This window comes from Acipenser ruthenus, chromosome 15 (genome assembly GCF_902713425.1).
Source record: "Acipenser ruthenus chromosome 15, fAciRut3.2 maternal haplotype, whole genome shotgun sequence".
NCBI lineage: Eukaryota > Metazoa > Chordata > Actinopteri > Acipenseriformes > Acipenseridae > Acipenser > Acipenser ruthenus.
Genome location: NC_081203.1, coordinates 17,699,945 through 17,727,452, shown reverse-complemented (window position 1 = coordinate 17,727,452; position 27,508 = coordinate 17,699,945). Strand labels below are relative to the sequence as shown.

Sequence of the window (27,508 nt, the reverse complement as noted above, 5' to 3'; positions counted from 1 at the left end):
TGATAAATGCTTCCCACAAATCTTTTTTTTTTTTTTTTTTTTTTGTATTTTTTTTATTATGACACAGAAAAAAAAAATACCTGATAGGTACAGGACATTTCAAAAGCTGCAGTCAGGAATTCAATCTAATCTGGTTGTTGATTACTTACAGCAATTTCTTTTCTGCCCAAATCCCCTTTCTCACTGCAGTAGACACGCCTCGCTCGCCCCAGCCTAAGCCAGCTTGATAGAGATCTGGAATAATGCAACAGGACTAATGCTTTCAGGCTCCCAGTCACCGCGGCTCTCAATATTTTCTTTATACTGGCCTGGTCCCAAGGAGCCTGCAAGTGCAGTTGCGTATAGAGCCAACATCATCCAATCATTTCCCATGCAGACTCGACATGAAACAGCACCAGGAAAAAAAAGGCTCCGATTGTGTACAGTTCATTTTTAATGCTTATTAGAAATAGGAGTTAGGAGGAGAGGGATTAGCACACAGAGTCTTGAATCTATTCCAAACTGGATGAACAAACTGTTCCCAGTTAAGGAAGTTCCAGGAATACAGAGGATTGGGGAAACATAAAGGGGGGACTGGGGGGACACAGCGTCTCCCTTTTCCAGTATTACGTTATTTAACTTGATCGCATTCATTTCTTTCTTTTTGTTTTGTGTGTGGTGGGGGAAGATGCCCCGAGTCCCAGACAGCCAGTGCTAGATGTAGAACTGGTGAAGGGCGAGCTGGTCCATGAAGGGGCGCACCAGGTTGTCTGTGGCAAAATAGAAGACGAGGCCGAAGGTGATAGAGATGGGCAGGGCGGGCAGAGCCTTCTTGAAGATTGCTAGGAGCAGCAGGGTCAGACACAGGCCCTGGGAGGGGAAGAAGAGCAGAAATCCAGCATCATTTAGCAGGGGTTGCAAAAACAGTCTGTTTTAATTGAACTTTAATCTAAATTGAACTACTGTATGCTTTCTTTGCATTGTCAATTTTAAAAGTGACTGGAGGCTAATATATACACAGTGCCTTGCAAAAGTATTCAGACCCCTGACCAATTCTCTCATATTACTGAATTACAAATGGTACATTGAAATTTCATTCTGTCTGATATTTTATTTTATAACACAAACTAAAAATCAATTATTGTAATGTGACATTGGTTTTATGTTGGGAAATATTTTTAAGAAAAATAAAAAACTGAAATATCTTGCTTGCATAAGTATTCAACCCCCACACATTAATATTTGGCAGAGCCACCTTTCGCTGCAATAACAGCTTTAAGTCTTTTGGGGTAAGTATGTACCAGCTTTGCACACAGTGTCGGAGTGATTTTGGCCCATTCTTCTTTATATATGTATATTGTAACAGCCCGGCACTCACTCGGGTTCGTTGCCCCTTTAAAAGTACGACCCAGCACACAAGAAATGGAGTTTTTCAGCGCTGTCGCGCTAATTTTTAATAAACACACAAAAATTAAACAAAACGAAACAAAACACCTAGCTCCGTTTTGAGCACTAACTAAACGTTTCATGCAGGTCCGACTAGCTCGCAGGACAGCTAAGCCGTTTGCCTGTCATAAAAACTAAAACCACACAGGTTTAACACAGCACTTACAGTTCGGACTGCTCGGAAACAGAGCACGTCTTCTGTCTCCTTCTACTCAGCAGCCTCGTGCAGCCAAGCTGCACGTCTCAAATACCCCGCGCCTGGCATTAATTTACAATACCGCTCAGGTGCGGGTGATAATTAAACAAAACAATTAGCCAAAATAATAAAACAATTAAACAAAATGTGCATACGCACATGTTTTCTTCAGGGAGGATACTAACCCCCTCCCTGATGTGTTACAATATATATAAAATGTACCATGCTAACAAAATAATTCTGTTAATTGTCCACACCTTGCACATCCATTCACTATACAGGTCTCAAATGGGACGTTTTAGCAATGTATTTTCATTGAAAAAAATGATATCTGGTACTACACTACTCAAAGAAATCTCTGTTTGCAGGCCTTGTTTTCACAGTCTTGCACTTTCAGGTGCAATGACCAAGAAGTGTAAAACTGTCCCCACCCCTTCAGGGACTTCTTTCCCATCAATAACCAATGAGCTGCTTCCCCTGTTGATTGACATGCTTTCACCTAGTAACATGTTTTGACCAAGACCACATTGCCGAGGTGAAATGACCCATTATAATATTATAATATTATTATGTCAGCTGCAACCACTTTAATAACACCACTAAACAGAATCAAACTACATTGGAAAGAAGTCTGTGATATTTACTAGCTTTAAAAGGTGGAGTTATTTAAATCCACAACTTTTTAGATCATTAAAACAAACCCCAACAAGTGGTATACTGTAATTTTGTAGCTCAAAGAGGTTTTTTCACTTGGAAATTACAAATATGTAGCAGCTCCCTTAAATAGTGATAATTACCCTTACAGTAACAAGACAATTTTAAGTCAAGTTGACAATGGTATTGGCTATACACACGTCTACAGTAATTATATCACAGAGATTAAAACACATAATTAACTTACGTCAAGCAGACTAAAGTTTAGGCTAGTGCCTCCATCAGTTCGCCGATTATGGCTCTTCCCCCTAGATTCTTGGCTTGCTATTTTGTAACTGCTCCGCATCCAGTGTGCTGGATAGAAGAACAGCAACTAAAGGTGTGCTTGTTCTTCAAAGTGAGTCTGATTAGCTGATAATCCACACCTAGTATGGGGCAATTGGAGCATTTTGCTTTCCTGACATGGGGTGGTTAAAATACTTTTATAAAGACAAACAGGGACTCCCTTGCGCCTGGTACACACAGCGGGCCCTATTCTACTAATGTTTCAGGAATGAAGAGAGGGACTCCCTTGCGCCTGGTACACACAGCGGGCCCTATTCTACTTATGTTTCAGGAATGAAGAGAGGGACTCCCTTGCACCTGGTACACACAGCGGGCCCTATTCTACTTATGTTTCAGGAATGAAGAGAGGGACTCACAATGAGGATGGCGACGAAGCAGGCCAGCGTCGTGTTCCAGTCCCCGCTGGCTGTGGCGGAGGCCTTCCCCACCAGCACGCTGTAGAAGATGAAATCCCCCAGACCCAGCTTCACCCCCCCTGGAGACAGAGAACACAGCGTCAGCACACACACCTGGCAGAACCATGCCCAGGTTACACCGGGCTTTATGAGGGCTTCAGGTGTCTTTGGTCTTACGAGGGGTTTTATAGGTAGAAGACCCAGCTTCACCCCCCCTGGAGACAGAGAGCACAGCGTCAGCACACACACCTGGCAGAACCATGCCCAGGTTACACCGGGCTTTATGAGGGCTTCAAGTGTCTTTGGTCTTACGAGGGGTTTTATAGGTCGGAGACCCAGCTTCACCCCCCCTGGAGACAGAGAGCACAGCGTCAGCACACACACCTGGCAGAACCATGCCCAAGATACACCGGGCTTTATGAGGGCTTCAAGTGGCTTTGGTCTTACGAGGGGCTTTATAGGTAGGGTACCGAATGGTTTGTAAACATGAAGTAAATATCTGTACATGCAGGGATGGAATTAAGACTTCCACTGCATAGCAGTTTGATCCATTCCTGGTTTTACTATGAGTTTAATGAGACACACCTAAGTTTGTTACCTATACACTGTGGCTAATCAAGCTTATAGTAAAACCTGGACTCAGTAAAACTGCTATGCAATAGGAGTCTTATTTCCATCCACGGCTGTGTTTTTTGTTTTTTTTTTAAAAATTAAATTTAGTCGTCGCCAATTATTTTACCCCGGTTTTCACCCCAGTTTAGCATGCCCAATTAGTATCTGTATCCCCGGCTCACCGCTCGCAACCCCCCCGCCGACTCAGGAAACGGAGGCTGGAACACGCGTCCTCCGAAACGTGCTCCTTCCAAGCCGTCATTTTTCGCACTGCAGATCCACAGCAATGCCACCAGACCTATAGTGCCGGAGGACAACACAGATCTGGCGGCTCCGCTGCAGATCCACAGGCGCCCTATCGGCACAGGGGTCGCTAATGCGCGGTGAGCCGTGGATTCCCCTGCTGACCTAAGCCCTCCCTACCCGGGCAGCGCTCAGCCAATTGTGCGCCGCCCCCTAGGAACTCTCGGTCACGGTCAGCTGTGACATAGCCTGGACTCGAACCTGCGCTCTCCAGGCTATAGGGCACATCCTGCGAGGAGCGCCTTTACTGGATGCGCCACCCGGGAGCCCCCACGGCTGTGTTAAAAACAATACGGCAGTGAATGGGTTCATCTCTACAGGACACCATCTGTCACAGGACTATATTGAGAGAATCATAGAACGCAGCTGTGCACCATTGATGTGGAAGAGGTTAAGAACAATGTGGTAATGGAAGAGTGGCGTTAGACTTTGCTAGAGGACTTTCCAAAACACTGGAAAGTTGCAGACTGATACTGTTTATGAGATACTGTTGTAGCAACGGATTTGAAAATTCATACAAGCTCCGCTCATTCTTAATTAGCAGTTCTATGGAGCTGGAATGACAAAAATGATGTAGTGTAATTGTTAATTTAGTATAATTATATAATTACAGAAGAGTCTGAACAAATTGCTTAGTAAGCTGGGAGCTGTAGTGCAGCCCCCCCCCCCCCGACTGTGTCACCTTCCCATCTCAACAGGACCGAGGCATTTCCATATATTAATGTCTGCCCTTATTAAAACTGTCTTTCCATGAGACAGCACTCCACCGCTCCTCCCCCCTGCCACTCACACACGGAGCAGAATCACGCTCTGTCAGTTTGATTTATTTATATAGCGTCAGGTTAAGAAGGCTAGACAATAAAAGTAAGTCTTTAATATTGACTTATTGACTGAAGCACCATCTCTAATAGAAAAGTGCAATGAGTTCCACAATCTGGGGGCTCTATAACTAAATGCACTTTCTCCACTCCAATTTTATCTTTGGGAGGCACAAAAGGCCAGCGTTAGCTGACCTTATACTGCACAGAGGTTTATATGATGACAGAATCTCTCAGGTAAGCTGCTGCTAAGCCATGTAGTGCTTTCTATGTCAAAAGTAAGATTTTAAAATCAATTCTAAAAAGCACTGGAAGCCAGTGCAGCAAGGCCAACAAAGGAGTTATGTGATCTGGTTTGTTCTGGTGAGAACCCTAGCAGCTGCATTTTGAACAAGCTGCAAACGTGATAAAGCATGATGTGGAAGATCAGCAAATAAGGCATTGCAGCAGTCAAGTCTAGACGAAACAAAAGCATGAATTAACTTCTCAGCATCAGACAATGAAAGAAAATACCTCTTGTGAGGAGACAGGCAGCATTATTCTAAATGGCAAGGGGATATAGTGGAGGTGCCCATACCCAAGTACATTCACTTTAAGATCCTGAAAACCACTTATTCACTTGCGATTAAACACTTTTTTTTTTTAGCACTTCCTAAGCATATTTGAGAAACCACTTCATGGTGACCTACTTCTTCATTATAGACTTTAAATAGTTCGTCTAATGTAGGCTACAAGTTTGCATTGACATTGGTGACTGGAAGTTATTCCACACACTGGGAATGTAGATAATGAGATACTGACACCTCCTCAAACAAGCTGTGGTTCAGCCATCCTCATTTCAGTTAAACTGTTACCCAGCAGAAAGCACAGGGCTGCAGCAAAACAAACTCCTGCCATGTGCTGTGCAGGCTCTTAGAAACCCATGTTTCTTTCACTCAGGTGATTGCCTTTGAGTAGAGGCACACTGTTTCAGTGTTTTTAAAGTGCAGGTACACGTGACTTACCAGTTGTTTCATTATCCCCGTCCGCCAGCAAATTAGCATATTTTGTAGTATAACATTTTCTAAACAAATTACCCACATAATTAAAATGCCAAAAACTTCACCAGCCTCTCATCTGCTTGAGCAAATGCATCATTCTGGACCAACTCCACTATGCTGGAAAATGAGTGAATTGAACAGCCCATGGGTCAATAACCTAATTTAGGAAACTGGAACAGTCCTGGACTGGATCTCGAGGGCCAGAGTTGGGACCATTGTTCCAGTTTTGGTGTGCATCATTCATATAGGATGGCAGTAACATGGACACCTGAATTGATCCCATATTCCTGTACACTTTGCCAGGTCCCAGGTGTAGCGTGTCCCCGGAGCCCTTGCTCAGTACTCACTCTCCTCCGAGTCGTCACTCTGAATGGCAGGGGGGCGTGCCGAGGGCATTTCCTGCACCTGTCTGCGTGTCTCCTCGCTGGACTCCATGTGCCCCAGCGTCTCCTGTTGCCGCAACTCCCAGTCCGTAGTGAAGCCTCCGTCATCCGGCCCCTGCGTAGACTGGCTGGGTGCAGCTGGGAGGAGAGAGAGAGAGAGAGAGAGAGAGAGAGAGAGAGAGAGAGAGAGAGAGAGAGAGTGAGAGTGAGAGTGAGTGAGTGAGAGAGAGAGAATTAAAGTTCTACCCCCTTTACTCAAGGTAATCACCACATTAGCAGCTATAAAATTGCAAGATGACAGTATAGTCATATTTATTCAACAAATACTTAACTACAATTTTTTCCCCCACTTTCTAAACACATGTAAATGGACCAATCAACTTATCTGTGGTTATACAGTCCTATGTCTGGATTACCTACACTTTTTGCTCCAGTGCAATATTTGCTCCACTTTTTTCTAAATGAAGTAAAATTATGATAATGTTTCATAAAATCTCAACAGTGGTGTTACAGAGATTCTACTGCTATCCGACTCGTTTCTTACTAACTTAAACAGATCATTCAGCAGTCATGTTGATCTTACACAACTTGGGGTTATGAAGTGGGGAACAGGTTTGCTGGTATGAAAATGTTTATATACTCTAAGAAATCTACTTTGGTAGGGCTACAATGATGGGGTGGGTTACAAGTAACCAACATTTAGAATGGCCTAGGCTGGCAGCTAGGGGACAGGGGTAGAGGCAACATGGAGAGAGCAGTGACCACATGGATTCAGAACATTTAGAATGACTACATACAGGCAACATGGAGAGGACAGTGACCACATGGATTCAGAACATTTAGAATGACTACATACAGGCAACATGGAGAGGACAGTGACCACATGGATTCAGAACATTTAGAATGACTACATACAGGCAACATGGAGAGGACAGTGACCACATGGATTCAGAACATTTAGAATGACTACATTATAAATACATTACACTATGTAACACAATTTTTGTTCCTGGGTAGTAAGTGTTAGTAAGTGTTATTTCCTAATTGCTTAGAAAATGGCTATTATTCCCCACAAACTTTGCTTTTGTGACCAGGACAGTGATATTTTGAAATGTACCTATTTCCAATGAGAAAACGGGCAAATTTGTGTCTTTTCGTTCACATAAAGTCAGAAAAAAACAACATATGAATCCAAATTAACATGTATTTATACTAAAGTAATACAAAAATGACTACAAAAGATTTAGAAGTGAGTAGTTTTTCGAGATTTCTGGTTACAGGCGATTCCGATTGCCTCGAACAGACTGGTCACATTGTGGCAGAAGCAGAGCCCATCTTGACGGATGAAGAAGCTGGAAAAAGGTTGGTGACGCTTCCTCTGATCTGCGACTTGCACACTTTCATCCAACAAGTTCCACTGCTTGAGCCTAGACGTCAAAAGCTTGGCATTGGACTTGGTGAGACCAAGATCTCTAATCAAGTCGTTGAGGTCTTTTTGGTTGGGGTAGTATGGGTTTCTCTCCTCCGCTCCACCTCTGAAATTGTCATCTGGATCTACAACGTCTTTCTCGATCTCTGACTTGCTGCTCTCTTCTAAAGACGGCTGCTCTCTCTCCGGAGGAGTGGGTACGGGGAGCTCATGGCAGTGTGGCACCGGGGCGATGGATGAAGGAAGGTCCGGATACGTGATAGCAGGTACATTCTTGCCAGTCCAACGTTTGGAAGGGTCCACCATGCAGAAGTAGCAGTTGCTTGAGTGGTCAGTGGGTTCCCGCCAAAGTCTTGGGATAGCGAACTTCATGGCTCTCTTTTCCCCTCTGTACCATCCTACAAAAATACATTTATTTCACCCATGACTAATGTGTAAGAGATTCTCGCAACATTTTTCATATATGATATATTTTTTCAATAACATTGAAAATTATAAAACATTTAAAAATTAAAAACTTTTCAATTTAAAAAATTTTCTAACATAAAATTCCGAGCAACAATTGTCCATCTTACCTTCCAGAGTTTTTTTGCAGTGCTCGCAGGTGAAATGAGGTGCCCAGGGTTTGTCTTGATCCCCGACAGGCATGCCGAAATATGCCTTGAAGGCCTCACACATCTTAGCAGATGCTTCCACGGAGTACTTTTTCGCTCTTGTCTTGATAAATTGGCCGCAGACATAGCAAAATGCGTCTGCCGGATGCTTGCAACCTCTTGATGCCATCTCAGAAAAATGCAGATATGTATCCACTTAGGCAGCTGGAACTAAACTGAACTGGTGGGCTTAAGGCCCCTGTATTTATACTACTATTTATATTACTGGAAAGTTCTAGAAGTTACTCCAAGTTTACTCAGCACTGAATCTATCTGGAATGTTCTGGAAAATAGGAAATTTCAAAATATCACTGTCCTGGTCACAAAAGCAAAGTTTGTGGGGAATAATAGCCATTTTCTATACTTTTGAGGCATAAGCAATTAGGAAATAACACTTACTACCCAGGAACAAAAAAAAAAAAAAAATGTGTTACACAGTGTTATTCAATGGTTATAACTATTTTGGTCAAAATTGCTTTGAAAACATTCAGGGTACAAATCAGAAGCTCCTAATTATAAGAGTTTTTACATCTATTTTTAAAAACGCAACACATCTTCTATTAGTAACTCAGCTTCCGTTATCACCTCCAGGTGGTCAATCACTTAAAGTACAAACGGCAAACCTTGTGACGCTGTCTCGTTTACCTGCCCCAGTCAAAACAGATAGCCGCATGGTGGCTCTTCAGATTGGAGGTAAAGCCTGAACTCACCCTGGCTCTCTGGCGTGGTGGAATTCAGGGCCGGCTTTTTCCGTGACTCTGCGTCTGTGTCAGCCATGTTCACCAACCACACCATTGTAGCTGATGGAAGAGGAGCAACATGGTAGGGTGAGTGCGGCACTGTATGTCAGTGTTTCCACTAGGCTGCTTCTCCCTAACTCCCTGGATAGACTGTGAACTTAACCTCCACCCCATCTCTCTACTTTCTGCAAGCCACAGTGAAAAGGCCCAGGACTAGGACTTGTTGAAAAATAAGTTATTTTTTATTTCAGACAAATGTATCCACTGCTAAATTTGGTTAATTAAGAAAAATTTGAAACGGATCAATTTAAATGTACAACACATACAATATTGAAAGAAAACTTTTATTTCTAGAGGAAGCACTTTCCTATAACTATATGGGCAGTTTCTCTAACTTCTGCCTACTTTTTCCCCCCACACAAAATAGCCTTCCTCTCTTTCCTCCCCTCCCCTCTTTCCCCCCACTCCCAGGAGTAGATGAGGGAATATTTTCATCCAGCCCTGCTGAGACTCACAGGAGTAGATGAGCGCTGGGAAGATGGGTTCGTTCCTCTCCTGGGCCGTCTCCACCAGCATCCGCAGGGGACCCTTGGGGCACAGCACTGCAACCAGGTCTGGGACGGGGCAGAAACAAACAGCATTAGAACACACAAGAAAACCTCCGCTTTGAGGAGAATGCATTATAACTGGGGGGTTGGATTTTCAGGATTGATCTATTCCCCTTTTCACTATCTATTTTTAGACATTTTCTGGCTTTTCGATGGTCAATTCGTTCTTGAATTGCATCCTGAGAGTTGCTCCTATCCAATAACAGCCCAGACAGGAATCACAGTGCACGCTGTGCCTCTGCTGAAAATCTATTGTTTACTCGTTATTATTATCATTGTCATTATTATTCTCTAGTCCCTAACCATTACCAGTAAAGACTGAACATTAGCAATACCCTTTCTCTTGGAAGATTACCGAACATATAGCTAGAACAAAACCTCATTATAACAAAACTTTCATTAAGTAAACAACATGCACGATTCATAATAAACTACTCCTCTATCGCCAGTAGAATAACATTAACAATAATAATCACAATAACAGGCATTTAAATATTACAGCGAAAATACAAACTGTTACACTTTCAAATTCTAAACAAGTTACAAGCTTACCAGTACCACTAATCAATAAAACAAACACACCTAGGGTTTTTTTACTTCAAATATTACTAATAGTTCCCTGTTGTAAATTTTTTTTTTTTTTAATTCATGTTAGTTCAGCTGTGATTGTTGTGAGACGCTGGCGTTGAGCACAGAAAAGAATCCCAAGTTTGCTGTTGTTCACGTTTCCTTTCATTCAATGTATGTTTAGTGTTTCCCATGTGTTCTGCAATGGTGTGCCTACGAGAGTATCTACAGACTTGCTGCATGAAGTACAAACAGCACATTACCATCTACGTGAAATTCATTGATGAATTGATGGTGATTTTTATTGTTTTCAGCATCTTTGAACAGCTCTGTAAACTGAAGTCTCATTCAACATTGAACTTCAATACTGGAAGCAGTTTTATCAGACAGGTATGTTTAAGTAAATCTAAAGCGAAGTTGCGTGTGTTAATGTTTATATATGGTACGTGTACTGATATGGTTATAGAAAATCTGCCTTTTTCCTTGTTATTCCGCAGCAAACGGATTCCTGTGATCCCTGCTACTAAGTTAAATAATCAAATTGGTAATGTGATATGAAAAGGCGGCCCTAAGTCTGCTTTGCGTTCATATATATGAAAAGGCTGGCCCTGGTCCCAGATTGCAGGCCCTGGGCTGCATTGAAAAGGTGGCCTAAATCTAGGCCGGCCCTGGGCTGCCTTTTCTTTTTTGAAGCGTTCACATATGAGAAAAGACGGCCCAGGGCCGCCTTAAATCGCAAGTGTGACTTCCTTATTGAAATCTTGTTTCTAAGCCGTGTGTCTCTTTGTTTTTATTATTATTAATGAATCACCGAGATCTGAAATTGTTCCCTCACCCCTCAAACTTGCTGCTGTTACTCCTTTATTAAAAATAAAACTATTTTGGACTCTGATTTGCTGTACAACTACAGTACCTCGTTTAGAGAACTACATTGGTGACACTGATCTTCAGTTTAACAAAAGACAATTTGTTAGCATAGGCAGCTGTAGGTCTGACGTTGGCTCAGTTACTGCCAGTGTCCCTCAGGGCTCTGTCCTTCAACCTTTTTTATTCAGTATCTATATGCTCCCTCTCTGTCAAATAATTAAACCTGATACTGCTTTGGCTGTTTCTGTACTTAACTGCCTGACTGAAATTAAAATTTGGATGCAGCAGAATTTCATGCTATTGGGTTCTCTGCTCCAGTTGTGTAAAGTTGGTAGTTTTAGTTTGGTCATTGATGGGCTTGAGATTAGTCCTACGTCTGAATTTAAAAAAACTGGAAATTTGACTCAGTGCTGTCTTTTGGGGCCCACGTTAGTTTCTTTTTTTCATCTATGAAATATCGCTCGCCTGAGATCATCTTTGTGAATGTTTGTGAGAAACGCATACATGCCTTCATTTCATTGAGAATTGACTACTGTAATGCCTTGTTTGCTGCTGCTCAAGTTTTAACATGAAAAAGACAGCATGACCATATAACGCCAGTTTTAGCATCTCTCTACTGGTTACCAGTTAAATATAGAATTGATTTTAAGATCTTGCTGCTGACCTTCAAGCCTTAAATAGCTTGGGTTCATCTTACACCAAGGATCTGCTTTGCTGCTACATTCCCCAAGGCAACTTGCGATCAACTAAAAATGATCTCCTTTCCATGCCAAGAACAAAGTTACAAACTACAGGAGATCGTGCCTTTTGCTCTTTGGCCTCTCGTCTCTGGAACTCCCTTCCAAGGTCTATCATTTTTCTTCAGTTTTATACATTGGCTTACTGCAGTGCATAGTTTTTATTGTATTGTTTTATGTATTTTTTTAATGTGAAGCACTTTGGGATTTCTTTTAATGAAAGGCACTATATAAAATAAATATATTATTATTAACTCATTATAGACGAACACCTGGTTTCACAGAACCTGGTTAGCACTATTGTTGATGTACTTTACTTTTAAATAACATTTTAGTCCAAGAGTACAGCTAATAGGGGTCTGTGAAACAAGCCATTACTGATTAACTAATGTAGGCTACAACTTGCATTGGCATTTGTTACTGGAAGTTATTCCACACACTGTAGATTGTGAGATACAGGATGTGATTCAGCTGTCCTCACTTCTGTTACATCTGGATATCTTTAATGTAAACAGCAGAAAGCACAGGGCTGCAACAAACGCACCCTACGTTCATCACAGCACTCCTGCCACACGCTGTGCAGGCTCTTAGAAACCCATGCTTCTTTTACTCAGGTGATTAAGCTTTGCCTTTGAGTAGGGGCACACTGTTTCAGTGTTTTAAAGTGCAGGTACACATGACAGTCGTTTCATTATCCCGTCAGCTTTTTTTTTTTTTTCAAAGCATATATTGAACTTGTGTAAACAGGCAGAAATAGCTTGGAAAGAAATATCTTAACCGGTCTTCAGCCGATCTAAACAGTGGGAAATACGTGGACGTTTTCACAGGACTCAAAAAGACTAACTGGAAGTGTTTGTATGCTTCTACGTGTCCCGTGTCTCTGTGGATTCTGCGTTTCCAGTTACAAGCTCTGCTTGAACTCTGTTGTATGGTGCTACGTGTCCCGTGTCTCTGTGGATTCTGCTTCAGGCAAACAGGAAGAGCTTGTATACAAGACACGCTATCTGAAGTGCTTTTGTTTGTGTAAAATTTAAATTTAGCTCAAAAGAACCCTCCGAGATGTTACCCTTCCCATCTCCAGAGAGGCACCTAGGGAACAGGCAGCTCAGCCCCTGGCTGTGAATCAATCCACACCAAGACACTGCATCCAGGGATTTCTAACTCTGCTTTCCATTCATTACAGCAGAGAGGGGTTAGATGGTGAAGCATGTATGACACACAAAGACACAGCCGTATCAGAGTGTAGAGTGATTGTAGCCAACAGAATTATTCCTAAAAAATGTACCATTCATTCATTGTATAGGTCTCAAATGTGCAGTTTTGAAAGAAACTATTGCCATGCTTTCAGATAGTGATGCACTTCCTGGGTCACCTGGAGGGTGAAATTGTCCCAACCCTTTTATATCTTGATCCTGTCATTAACCAACAAGCTGCTGCTTCTCCAACTGACTGACATGCTTTCAGCCAGTAACATGCTTTGAGGAAGAAGACACTTGGAAATGACCCATGTAAGCGTAACAGACATGTCGCTGTGCTTTGACTATGGTAACCTCCATAAAAGGGGGACTCTCCTCTATAAAGCCGCGAGGGCTGCCTCACCGTAGACCGAGATGACGGCGAGGATGAGCCAGGCTGTCCACTCGGGAAGGTACTTGATGAAGACCAGGGCCATGAGCGCGCTGATCATGATGAGGTAGGCCTGCTGCAGGTGGAGGGGCCCCTTCCAATGGATACAGATCATCCCCACCACCCCGAAGTTCCAGATGATCAGGGCCAGCGTGATGTAGTCCATCCCCACATTGTAGGTCTTGAACACTTCCCTGCAGGGGAAGGGGTGTTACACAAGGACAGAGCTTCTCGATTCATACGTATTCCTGCACCCAAAAACCAAGCTAAACAATAGAAAACTCTTGGTTAAGCAGGCAAACGAAAAACTAGTTTTCGGCATTTACAACGTTTACATGGACAAGGAATCCATCCTTCCTAATGGAATCTTTTTGAGTCCCAATACAAACTAGCAGCATTTACATGCCACACTCACTGGCACTGATTCTTCTGAACCTGTGGGCACTTGCATCCTATTAAACCCCCCAACCCAATTGACATTGTTTCCTTCTGTAGCAGTGCCTGTGTATAAAGCATTGCTACTGTGGATTGTGACCCTGCAGGTGAGACCTGGTTACCAGCACTAGAACTGCATCCTGTCACTACCCCAGCAATGAAGCAACTACCTATGCAGTCCTTGCCAGCACAGCCGAGGAGTGGACAGGTGCCTGGTGTACTCACCCCAGGTAGATGAAGGAGAAGAAGAAAAGCAGGAGCAGGGAAGAGATGATGAGCCAGCCGTGGATCACCTGGAGAGCAGAGCAAGAGCATTTGTCACACACACTCAGATCATTCAGGCAGTTGAAATAAGTTTCAATAACCATAGTTCTATATATTACAGTGTGCTCAATTAAAACATAATTAAATACAAAACATACTTAACCCAGGGTTAAAATGACACACATTTACTGCTGGTTTCACTGACTCCGATTAGCACTAGTCTTGAACTTCTTTAGCTAAAGGCACCATTAGGCAGTCAAAGATTAGTGTAAATCAGGGTCTGTGAAACCAGCTGTTAAGAGTCTGAATAACGTTGCACAATACACAGCGTTGTTAAGCAGATACAGAGTTTGATCCAAGGAAAGTTCTTGTGATATCAGCTGTCAAATACAGGTTTGAACACACTTTCTTTTACAAACACTGTTCTTGTTATATAAACCTACTTGTTATATTTTACCTCATGAGGATAGCCGTACACAAAGGACTATTGTAAAACAATGTCTGTGTAAAAACTACAGCACTCTATGAACCTTCACGGTGTATCCTCCATGTACAAAACTATGGATATTAAAACTTAGGATTATCGGAATACTAAAAAAACATTTTCTCAAAGAAGGGTTTTCTTATCAAGATAATATTAGGAACAATACAAAGCAGCCTTTGGCAGGCACACACCTCTTGAAAGAAGACATCATTTAATTAAATCTGGAATTTGTGTGTGTTTATATACATATTAAACTTTAGGGCATATACAACGCTTTTCATAAAATGGCAATACTAGTGTTGGCTTTGCAAGCTCCCACAGATAGTGTAAACAGGATTTTCTTCTGTTTTAAACATATTTTTGTATTATGTTTTTCATACTGTTGGAATTTGCTATCGGCTAACAGGAAGGGCGTGTGAGAGCAGTCTTCAAGTTGTTTAGTTATTTTTAAAGATCGCTCACTGGACAGGCACGCACCACAGGGGGTCAAGCCTCATGTCATCATTCTTAGATCTTAGATGCATGTATTTTTTGCTGTTTTAAAGTTTCAACTTATGGTAGAAAGGCTACTAAAATAGTAAAATAGGTCAACTCATTGCCCCTATAAAAAAATATGAATAAATAAATGTCTGGTGCTCTATTTGTGAACGTATGGTTTTGTAACACTGTTTGTGCACTACAGCTTAAAACTGCCTGGAATTCTGGAAAACTATTTATTAAATGTTCTAATATGTCCAGTTCAACCACAACTGCGCTTCACAACGACTTTCCGTTTCAATCCAAACAGCTGAATAGAATGACATTACAAAGACTTTTCCACCTTCTCTTTTCTATTTGACTAGTCGATTGTTCTGCTACTCCAGTTTGAAGTATAGTTGAGTGAGTTTGTTCTGTTAGGAATGTAGTCAACCCTTCTGTGCCCTATGCTTCACCAGAAGCCACACCTTGTTGGTTCACTAGTTTGTTTCCATTCCCAGAAGGTAGTTTCAGCTGCACGCACAGACACTTCCTCTCTCTGTGTAATAAAGAGGCACGTTTCTGCTTCTACCTGCACCAGCAGGAGGTTTTTAAGAGGGGAATACAATTATTTGAACATTCCTTCCTGTAAGTTGCTCACATCTTGTTCGTTTTATACTCTTCCATTGATTTTATTCCTCTCTGGAAAGGACTGATGCCTAGAAGAATTGTGTCTACAAGTGAAATGAAAGATTTACTATGGAAGTGTTCCCCTTTAATGTAACTATGGGGCTTATTAACTTGTCTATTGACACGTTCTTCATTTTATTACTTATAACATCTCATAATGCTAAACACCACACTGCAGAGCAGCATGTTTAAAGCTGGTGCTCACACTATAAAAAGAGATGGAATTAGGAGAAATAATTAGGAGAAATACTGAACCTCAAAATGAGCACAAGTGGGCATATGGTACATAGTATTCAAAACACAATGAAAAAATGAAGAATGTGGCAATAGACAAGTTCGTTTCTGCAAATATACCTAATGCTAGTTCCATTAAAGATGAAACAACCTCCATAGTAAATATTGCATTTGTGTCCATCACTTGTAGGCAAAATCCCCATCTTCTATAACCTTATTCTTTGCAAAAAAAACTCTAGGCACAGAGTTCATTCAAGCATCGCATTCTAGTGCCAAACATTCTCTCTTGTTTAGTTTCAGAAATCAATTTGCACATTGTCAGCTGCAGCAAAAGCTTTCTAATCATGCGGGTACATGTGTTAAATAAATCCACATTGGGCTGTTTTTATGGGAAGAGATCAGGGTCTACAATATATTAAATAGCTGCATTTTGTATCTTTTTAGTTTATGAACGTAAATAGCAAATGGATTGAGTAATGCAATTGGAATTCCTGTTATTCACAAACTTAAAACTCAGGAGTTGTTCAAAGAATGTTTTTCAAAGTCTGTTTCTAGGAAGAAAATCAAGGTTAATTTTCCTGAAACTGTTCTGGCCTATTGGTGATTTCATGAGCCACAGTAAAGAACAGTTTCATGCATACCAAACTTGATTTGAAACATAAGACTCTTCTTTAAGCAGAAGTGCCGATGTGCAGCTGTGTGAATGGAGCCTGTGTCTCCAGCAGCCTCACCTTGTAGCAGCGGTACTTGTAGAGCACGACCAGCAGCAGCGTCATGACAATGATCACACTGATCATGATGGCAGCGTTGAGGATGGAGTTGAGCGCTCGCTGTCCCACTGTCTCCGTGTCCTCAGGGAAGGGCGTGTAGATCCTGCAACACACAGGAAAGCAGGATCAGCGACAGCTCGGCACAGAGCCAGGAAGAGGGGTACCCCGAGTCGGAATCCAGCTCAAGGGAAATGGGTTTCACCTCAAAGTGGACATTTAATGCAATACCACAAAATCACAAAACAATCACAGTACATTTCAGTTGGAAGTCTCTGCTTGAGAGACCCAGGACTGGACGGCAGACAGACAGGGGTTGCTCAGGTCAGGATTGAGGTGCAGTCTCTCTCGCAGAGCTGGAAGAGGAAGCTCTGCTTCACAGTAGTAAGTGCTACCGTCCCTCAACTTTCATATCACTACAGTATATTCACAATAAAAGTTAGGTCAAGTAATGGTCTTGGTAGCAAATGTACTGAGTAGTATGGTAATTCAAAATACAACTGCATTTCCTACTTGAGTTTATCTATAGTTAACAATGGTTTCACAGTGCAGGATCGGAATAGTTAACAATGGTTTCACAGTCCAGGAGCCGAAGAGTTAACAATGGTTTCACAGTGCAGGTCAGTATCACACCACTGACCATTTGGTAGTTTAGGCAGCTCTTCGGTGGTGGTCTGTAGGGTTTAGGCAGCTCTTCTGTGGTGGTCTGTAGGGTCCAACATTCATTTTCGCTATCAATAGAATCTAATTCCTTGGTTACTGTTTATTACATGTCAGTGTGCACTCTGCTTCATTAGAAAGCAGGCCTTGTTGGCTCTTCAGTTGGGTTTCGTTCCCTATAGGTAGCTTCCGCTGCAGGCACACAACCTTCTTGTCACTCTATAAAAACACTTCCTGTGTCACTTCAGGTGGTGAGTGAAATCCCCACCCATCAGGGCCACCTTCCCAGTCAGTAACCATGCTGACCACAAAAACAGGAATGACCAAGGAAGTAAAGCAGTAACAGACTTCCTGGAAGGCAAGGCATAGAAACCGAGAATGTTCTTTAAGCAAGTTTAGTACCAGATCGTGTTTTACTTGAACACCAGTTTCTTGCACACGTTTGAGACGTATATAGTCAGTGCAGAACAGGCAAGATGAAGTTATTTTGTTAGCTGCTACCACTTTAAATATCTGTAATTCTACTGCTTAATTTGACTAATGATGTGGTTGTGGGTGCCACAAGTACAAACGCTGTGTCTAAGCAGTCATTTCGCAGTGCTTTTAGGTATTAAGGGCAGTGCTTAAATGATTGGAATGTTCTCAGCATTCTAGTAATGCTGAAATGTCATTTGCCTAAAGAAGCCAACTCCTTTCAAACAATCCTCATTACAATTACTGGTAGTCAAGTCCACCTAGTGTGAGCGCTGGTTAGTGCAGCACTCCATGTAGGACAGGGCTGCTCCATTTCATAAACGTCACAAAGCCCACTAGAGTTCTGATTATATATATATATATATATATATATATATATATATATATATATATATATATCAAATGTGTTTATAAATCTCCACAGGTACAGCATTGTGGATATAAAGAAAAGACTATATTAGCCTTACAATACAAATGGACTGTACTGCTGTTTAAATACAATGTCCAAATATGGAACTTCCATCCTTATTGCCAATTAGCCGTTAACAGGGCTCTACAGTGTTGAGTTAACAAGACTGGAATAGATCAAACACTGAAATGTGTCTTGTGTCCATCCTTGAATACCTAAAACTAGAACAATGGTGCACTTTGCTGTAGTTGTATTCTGTATTATCATCCATAACTATTACACTCTCTATAGTGCCCAATTGAGATATACTGAAAGTAAGAAATTCAACGACAAGCCTTTCAACTAGAAGTCTTTTTCAATGTCTTCCAATGTTGGAATGGTTCTGGAGTCACATGCTTCTATTCTTTTGGAGCGATTGTGAAAGTGTGAACGGTCTCTTAATGGGCACATTAATCACCCGACGGGACATTAACCTTGCAGAGGGGTGAGGGGCTAGTTAGTCACATAGGCACGAGAGAAAAAGAGAAGAGAAATACACAGTAAATGGAAATAAAGATGTGAAAATGATGAGAAAAGTGTCAATTAAAGATCTCAGTGTTTAAGTGTGGAGTTCTGTTAAAATGGAAGTGTATTATCTTCAAACAAACATAGCACCATCTAGCGAGACCTGATAGAATTGCAATTGTATTACCTATTAACAGTAGGCCACGCTGCTTACCTCCCAGTCCCTCATCTCTAACCAGTGGGCTACACTGCTCCCTCCCAGTCCCTCAGCTCCAACCACGAGGTCACACCACCTCCCTCCCAGTCCCTCAGCTCTAACCTAAAGGAAGCCAGTCTCTTCTTTCCTGTCTCAGCTCAATACTCACAGCTGCCCGTCCTTCTGCGTGTAGAAGCTGACCGATTTGATGGTTGCCACGACGACGACCATGCAGAGTGTGACAGGGACGAAGAGCATGATGACGTGCTTGGCGCCGTACTTCAGGGTGAGCTCCTCATCCTCGTCTTCCTCGCTCTCCAGGCGCTGGGATGGGCGCGCCGAGGGAGGCTGTCCATTCAGCTCCTGGTCCACCCCCTCCACCACCCGCCTCCTGTCTGCACCCTCGCCCTGCAGACACACAAGCACACACACCATGCAGTGAGACAGGGACCACTAGAGCTCTTCTAACTGGGATAACAGACTGCTATGAGGGGATTTAAAAAGAGTGCAAAAGCTTTCAAACCCATTTAGCACTCATTTAAAGGGAGGCAGTGATAATGTCGCTAGTGCTAATCAAAAGTTAAGAAAGCTGACTTTAAAACCTTCAGGTGGCACGCCTTTAAAATCAAATGTTTTTATAAGGCACCAGCAATATTATCTTTGCTTTATTATTTCTGAATGTTGCTTCCTAAAGGGCACTGTGTGATAAGTTTATGTACTCTTGCACTCACTAGGGAGTACAATACTAGGGTTTGATACTTAAAACTTCAGTTCTGTGCCCAATGTTCAAGCTATGACATGAAAGACTTTAATAACTCAGCATGACATGTACTTGCACCAACAGATTTAAATGACACTTGCGGTATATATAAGAGTCATGGCGCCCTCTTGTGGACTCAACACTATGTGGCTTTGCCAGGGAGTGTAGTAGGCATTGGCCAGCATTAGACTTTAAAAACTGTTTTGTTAATTACAGATTTTTTTGTAGCTTTATTTCAAAGGTGGTTTCCCTGCCATCGTGCTTTCCCTTAACTTCCTGTGCTAAAGGTAATAGGAACACACCTGATTCTGCACACAGGAAGCTGTGCCTATTACCTGTAACACAGGAAGTGAATGGGGAGAGGATCCTACAGTGTGGTGTCAGCTTCAATGAAAATGAAGTCTGGAAAACAGATGAACATCCAGGTAGGATCCAGGTAGGGTAAAATCAACAGGGCTCAGTCCAGCTCAAGGGGACCAAATCCTATAACATAATTTAATATAATATAATTCAGATCTGTATCAAACATGAAGCCAGTATCGGAAAGTTTTTAATCTGTGTGATTCTAGGAGGCTTTCATCTCTGCCTGCAAATCTCAGATGTTTTTGTAAATGTGAGGAGATGAAAGTGAAGAATCCTGAAAGAGCTTCAGTAGGTCAGGAATGGCTGAATTCTAGTCACTTGAGAGAAACGAATAATTGGTTATGTATTGTTAGAAATCGTGTACTTGTTTTTAATCTGGTACTGCTGTCGTCATCTTACCTGGAGCCCTGTGAGAAAGAGCTGTATTTCAGGGTTCTTTGTCCTGGTTAAATGAATACATTCCAATCTGAACTGGTTTGGTCTAATCAAAATCATTATGTACTGGTCTCTACTGTATGTCTGGAGCAATTTCACAGATTTAACAAGATCTCAGACCCAGACCTGAGGTCAATTACAACTGTAACTGTGCAATTCCCAACTCTTCATTCTGCACCCGCGACACACTCTATTCATATACGGGTCCCTCGCCTTTCAAACAGACGCAGCACCCTGGCCCTGGCCAGTGCACAGTGTGGTGGGCATGGTGGCTCCTGGTAGGGTGTATGATACACTGCACACATACAGTGCACAGTGTGGTGGGAGTGGTAGGGTGTATGATACACTGCACACTGTGCAGTGTGGTGGGAGTGGTTGGGTGTATGATACACTGCACACTGTGCAGTGTAGTGGGAGTGGTAGGGTGTATGATACACTGCACACTGTGCAGTGTGGTGGGAGTGGTAGGGTGTATGATACACTGCACACATACAGAGCACAGTTTGGTGGGAGTGGTAGGGTGTATGATACACTGCACACATACAGTGCACAGTGTGGTGGGAGTGGTAGGGTGTATGACACACTGCACACATACAGTGCACAGTGTGGTGGGAGTGGTAGGGTGTATGATACACTGCACACTGTGCAGTGTGGTGGGCGTGGTAGGGTGTATGATACACTGCACACATACAGAGCACAGTTTGGTGGGAGTGGTAGGGTGTATGATACACTGCACACATACAGTGCACAGTGTGGTGGGAGTGGTAGGGTGTATGATACACTGCACACTGTGCAGTGTGGTGAGAGTGGTAGGGTGCATGATAGACTGCACACTGTGCAGTGTGGTGGGAGTGGTAGGGTGTATGATACACTGCACACTGTGCAGTGTGGTGGGAGTGGTAGGGTGTATGATACATTGCACACATACAGTGCACAGTGTGGTGGGAGTGGTAGGGTGTATGATACACTGCACACATACAGAGCACAGTGTGGTGGGAGTGGTAGGGTGTATGATACACTGCACACATACAGAGCACAGTGTGGTGGGAGTGGTAGGGTGTATGATACACTGCACACATACAGTGCACAGTGTGGTGGGCGTGGTAGGGTGTATGATACACTGCACACTGTGCAGTGTGGTGGGCGTGGTAGGGTGCATGATACACTGCACACATACAGTGCACAGTGTGGTGGGAGTGGTAGGGTGTATGATACACTGCACACATACAGTGCACAGTGTGGTGGGAGTGGTAGGGTGTATGACACACTGCACACATACAGTGCTGTAGCATCCCAATGCATGAATGAAAACTCTACATAATGATCTAGAGAAGAAAATCATCTACAAATGTTACATTGGTAATATTTTCTGTCATGCTTCTGAGTATGCTTGCTGCTGCACTATTTCTGATTGAACACAGTCCAAGAAAGTAGGATTGTTTTATTGTTTCTAGTAGCATAAACACATGTTTTAAATGGTGGTGCAATATGAACACAGTAGAACCTGTCATAGCCGATGTAATTGGTTCCAGGGGTCCATCAGACATGTGAGAATACTGTAACTCAGAGGGAGTCCATATACTGCATTGTAGTTGCCGTATTAATGTCAGGTACATCAGCGTGTCTAAAACATGGCAGTACGTACTGCAACTACACAAAGAAAATCTGTGAATATTACTGCAAAACAAGCGCACCGTCTTTTTTGATTTGATTATTTTTTTTTATATCTGCTGTCCTGCGAAGAGCTGAATCTCCTGTTTTCAATCCTAATACAATGTGCATTGATCAGTTTCCTTCTGTACTGTTGAGTTGGTAGAAGCATGTGCAAATAACACATGCCAGAGGTCCATTGGTTAATAAAAGATATCGTACAGGACCCAGTATCGTACAGGTTCTACTGTACTGCAGTACAATTCATAGAAAACGCTGGTTTTAAGCATTAAGCGCAACCTCTGGGTAAAATGAGACTCTGAGCAGGCCATCCAAAAATGACTACCTGTACAGGGATGGAAGTAAGACTCCTATTGCATAGCTGTATGATCCAGTCCTTGTATTACTACAAATGTAATAAGACACACCTGAGCTTGTTTATACTCTGTGGCTAATCAAGCTGGTAACAGTTTGATGGGTGAAACTGCTATGCAACAGGAGCCTGATTTCCATTTCCTGCTGAACCAGAGCCCAGGATCAGCATACACCCACTCCACAGCACACATCTGCAGCCATAGATTGAAGCAAGCCTTGGAATTAAAGCCAAGCTGCTTTTGGAAGCAAAGACATCACTACATTGCAACATGCTTAAATAAGGAGCAAACTGAAAAAAGAGGAGGCATTTGTGGAACTTTATATTGAAATGTAAAGTCCTTGGCCCCTCCCTTTTTCCATAGACAGCATGGAATTATTGCTAGTGTTAGTTTTGCTGTACAGTGCATTAGCACCACCCCACATACAGGAGGACACGCTGAAAGAGTAAGGACCTTCAGATGACATGCTCTTAGTTATTTTTGTTCGAACTACTTTTCAGCTCTCGCCTCACAGTAACATTGATGATGTTTTTCTTTAAGTTTGTGGTGAAGTGCTTTGACTCTTGAGATCAGGAGCTGCTCTTCAGTTGCAGTTGCCTGCCACAGACACATTGATCAGCTAACATGTTTTTATATAAAAAAAACTCCAGCACCGTCTGTGTAGTGCCAGAACAACAAAAGGAAACTTGATCCAAAGTGGCGGACCACTGCTCTTCTAGAAAGCCACTTTGGCTGATCTAGTCTATTAACACATATCTGTTGCAGGATAAAGAAATAAAGAGCAGCTCCAGAACTCAATCAAATCACCTTAACATAGACTTATCAAACCAAAAAATTAAAATCAGTATGTGTGTGCAGTGATTGCAATGAGAAGCACTCAAATGGCTGCACACACCATAAAGGGTGCAGCAGAAATAACATGACATTGTGAACACGTTTCCAGCCTGCTAGTCCTGCAGGCTCAGACATGCTGAGTGAAGGTGTATCCACACGGAAAAGCTGCAACAGCAAGATGTACTGTTCAGCTATTACTCATTCTCGCACCTATACAAGCACAGGGATGCAGAGCAGTTTGATCCATTCCCGGTTTTAATGTGAGTTTAATGACACTCACATGAGCTTGTTACCTATAAACACTGTGGCTAATCAAACTCCTATTAAAACCTGTGATGGGTGAAAATGTGATGCAAGAAGAAGTACAAGTGCTCCCCTCCCAGTCCCAGAGCTCTACCCATTAAGCCACACTGTTTGCTTTTTATTTACATGCTTCTTCTGTCTCATGTTTAGTTGCTGTTTTTACACCTAAACTTTCTGACCTAGCTGCACACATGACTTTGGGTGAGGAGAATTTGATTTGACAAATCTGCAATAAAAAAAAAGAAAATAAAACAACCTTACCGAATTATTTCTGTGGGTATCTGGAAAACCCTCAGACAGTTGCTCATGCAAAACGTTTGCCAGGTTTTCAGCCATTTGGAAAAACTGTCTCCTCTTCTGCGCTCATACAAACCTACAGCAGCAAAAGACAAAACAAGGAATTCAATAGGGGGGCTAAAACAGCAGCAGTGTTCCAGCAATATGCCTTCAATATTGTTTTAATGTTATGGGTCAAGTTATCAGCTTTCTTGTTGCACAGCTTTAAAGAGCAGCTTGGTGCGGGTATTAAATATCGGCCTTATGTTAGCAAATGTATTTTGTTTTTGTTAAGATTCACTTTGTATTATTTTCTGTTTCAGTCATTACCTCCGGCTGACTTTTCAAATATTTAAAGCACCCCCACGGCCTCAATAGAGAACCAAGAATCACATCTAACCTCCAGGTAACGGTACACCAGAGTAACTATTAACCAGCCCCTCCAACACTCTACCTCTAGGAAAAGTAACACACCAGTAAGAAATACTACAGAAGAAAAAAGTGGAAAAGCAATTGAAAAGGAGGAGGGATCCACCATCATACTTTAACTTTATCTAAACATAATCTTTGAATATAAGGTATAAAAGGGTGTGCTGGTATTTGACAATAAGTCATGTTTTAGTAAATGACAAACTTATACAGAGAAGTTCATTTTGTCAGTCACTTTACAGCTTGATGCCTCCAATGAAGGAAGTAGAGATAAAAGTGCAGTATCTTGGCAACAGGATGATTCAGAGGGGTGGGAACCAAGGAGCAAAGTCTGTACTGTATGTATGTCAGTATCAAGCCCAGCACAGTGCTGCACAGTGCTCTCAGCCAGACTGGAGTCAGGTCTGTACTGTATGTATGTCAGTATCAAGCCCAGCACAGTGCTGCACAGTGCTCTCAGCCAGACTGGAGTCAGGTCTGTACTGTATGTATGTCAGTATCAAGCCCAGCACAGTGCTGCACAGTGCTCTCAGCCAGACTGGAGTCAGGTCTGTACTGTATGTATGTCAGTATCAAGCCCAGCACAGTGCTGCACAGTGCTCTCAGCCAGACTGGAGTCAGGTCTGTACTGTATGTATGTCAGTATCAAGCCCAGCACAGTGCTGCACAGTGCTCTCAGCCAGACTGGAGTCAGGTCTGTACTGTATGTATGTCAGTATCAAGCCCAGCACAGTGCTGCACAGTGCTCTCAGCCAGACTGGAGTCAGGTCTGTACTGTATGTATGTCAGTATCAAGCCCAGCACAGTGCTGCACAGTGCTCTCAGCCAGACTGGAGTCAGGTCTGTACTGTATGTATGTCAGTATCAAGCCCCTAAACTACTCTTTAGGATATCTCATATATAGGGTAAGATTTATTTTAGACATCACATATATAGGGCCAGATTTTACCACTGTGCTTTAGTGACAGTCCCACGAATCGTCTTCCACATCAAAACCACATGACACTCTTAGAATATTAGTTATATGCACTCTCTCAAGTAACAGGCCGTGTTGAATGCTTGTTTACATTCCCCAAAGACCGATTTAACAGGAGAGACAAAAGCGTTCTGCTCGTTTGAAACCTGTCTGCTACTACTAGAACGATACATGAACCCCACAGACATTCTCACACGACTGTTGCTGCAGTCCGACGTTATAATGGTTCAAACTCAAAGCAAAATAGAAATTAGGTTTTTTCTCTAAATTTTGTTTGAGTTACATAAAACATATCAGAGAATTTGTTTAATCTTCATAAAATAAAAATTTTAAACCCGCAAGGGGCACTAACAATACATATAAAAATATAAACAATTGCATATGACTACCGCAGGTAAACCTACAACTAGTAATGGGTAAAGGTAGGCTTTGACTCCATTATGAAATACATGTTGTAGTTTAAACGTGTCATCTGTATTAGAATGATTGAGGTCTCAACTCTTCACAAAACAGTTAGATACGGAGCAGAGGGGCGTCTTAAATCAGTATGGCAGTAATTCTGAGGGCGAATCGAGACAATAACCCAGTACTGCACATGTCTAAGGCGGGATGAGGAATCTTATTTTCAGTATGTAAATTTGAAGTGATTTAGTGATTGTTGAGATGTTTTCCAATTGAATGAATTGTTGGCGTTGGTTTATCAAAACAAAACAAGGAAAGATTCAACAACACATAACAGGATGTATGATTGGTGCTCATCCAAAAACAGCCAGCCAATCAAGTCATAACAAAATATTACATTAATTCACTGAAGATTTACGTATGAATATAATCCCACAATGGGAAACCTGGGAGAATAATACAAAACCTAGGAATGACTTCATTTTTTTGTGGTTATACAAAACACAGATGACATACCGCAAAACGATGAGGGTATGTTTTTCCAACAAAGAAAACTAGTACACTACCCGCGAGACGTCTCTCTCGAACACAACTGAATGATTGTGCTCAGAGGAACATGTTCATATCTTACCTGGTTGAAGTCCAATGATACAGCGCTAATTCAACACCGATATCCTAAAAGGTGTATTTGAGTAATTACTGGATGTACGGGTTATTTCGCTTGGATATTAATGTTAGTGTATCGTACTCTTCTACGCTTCTTCAATCCTTATTATTTCACTCTGCCAGTCGAGGGACGTACACCCCCTACTCCACAACTTCCTTTCGCATCCGGACAGGAAGTGACATTACTCGTTTAATACGTAAAGTTGTAGTCCACTATATTTCTCTTCCGTTCCGAAGACGAGTACATGCAGGAACACAGAAACAGATTCAATACATTTAATTGTTTCACTATAACAAAAGCACAAATGAGAAGAAGAGTCATTTTTAAATATATCCTTAAGTATGATAACTTATATATAAGTAAATGGAGGCCCATTGATTAAAGAAAGGCGCTTGATACCATGGAGGTCCCAGGTCCAAATCCTGGCTCAGCCACTGACTCACTGTGTGCGACCCTGAGCAAGTCACCTAACCTCCTTGTGCTCCGTCCTTCGGATGAGACGTAAAACCTATTGGTCCTATTGTGACTCTGCAGCACCAGTTGTGATGCATAGTTCACCCCCTAGTCTCTGTAAGTAGCTTTGGATAAAAGCGTCTGCTAAATAAAACCAAAACTAGGAATGTAAACAACGTGGACTGTCAAACAGGTCTGCTTTCTGTATTGTTGTATTGTACACAGAATGATAACCGTTGAAAAATGCAGAAATTCATGTCCTTTTAGCGTCAAATTGCACATGACTGGTGTTGGCCTTTATAAAGGTATAAAATTAATATACAACAGATCTCCGGGATTTTATTTTTACGTTGATACTATTTTTCAATAAATAACTATAATGTTTTTTTGTATTATTATTTTCAGCATCGGTTGTAACAACACACACTATATAAAAAATAAAAACGATTTCCGCATCTTTAATTAGAAAGCCACTGCCTCATGCAGGCTACACCCACCCGCTGTTTAGGCTATGATTGGTTGGACCGGTGGAAACCCGTCCCTACACTTGTTTAAGCAGGCGTGGTTGAGGTGTGACACAGGCCCGGTTTTTAGGCTGGAACCGCATAAGAGTCT

The 27,508-nt window shown here is 42.1% G+C and overlaps 2 protein-coding genes across 2 annotated transcripts; both read right to left on the bottom strand.

The window, feature by feature from the left end:
- Positions 1–415: 415 nt before the first annotated feature.
- On the bottom strand, positions 416–26,633 carry LOC117422675 (presenilin-1-like). Its single transcript, XM_058987244.1, has 11 exons — positions 26,405–26,633; positions 23,952–24,063; positions 19,141–19,379; positions 16,693–16,834; positions 14,059–14,126; positions 13,372–13,592; positions 9,509–9,607; positions 8,964–9,053; positions 6,136–6,309; positions 2,977–3,095; positions 416–849 (listed from the first exon to the last, which is right to left on the bottom strand). The coding sequence occupies exons 2-11, from the start codon at positions 24,024–24,026 to the stop codon at positions 694–696; spliced, it is 1,383 nt and encodes a 460-aa protein (XP_058843227.1). The 5' UTR covers positions 24,027–24,063; positions 26,405–26,633; the 3' UTR covers positions 416–693.
- Positions 6,317–8,956, bottom strand: LOC131697552 (uncharacterized). The gene is made up of 2 exons (XM_058987245.1): positions 8,176–8,956; positions 6,317–7,998 (listed from the first exon to the last, which is right to left on the bottom strand). The coding sequence occupies exons 1-2, from the start codon at positions 8,381–8,383 to the stop codon at positions 7,415–7,417; spliced, it is 792 nt and encodes a 263-aa protein (XP_058843228.1). The 5' UTR covers positions 8,384–8,956; the 3' UTR covers positions 6,317–7,414.
- Positions 26,634–27,508: the final 875 nt, after the last annotated feature.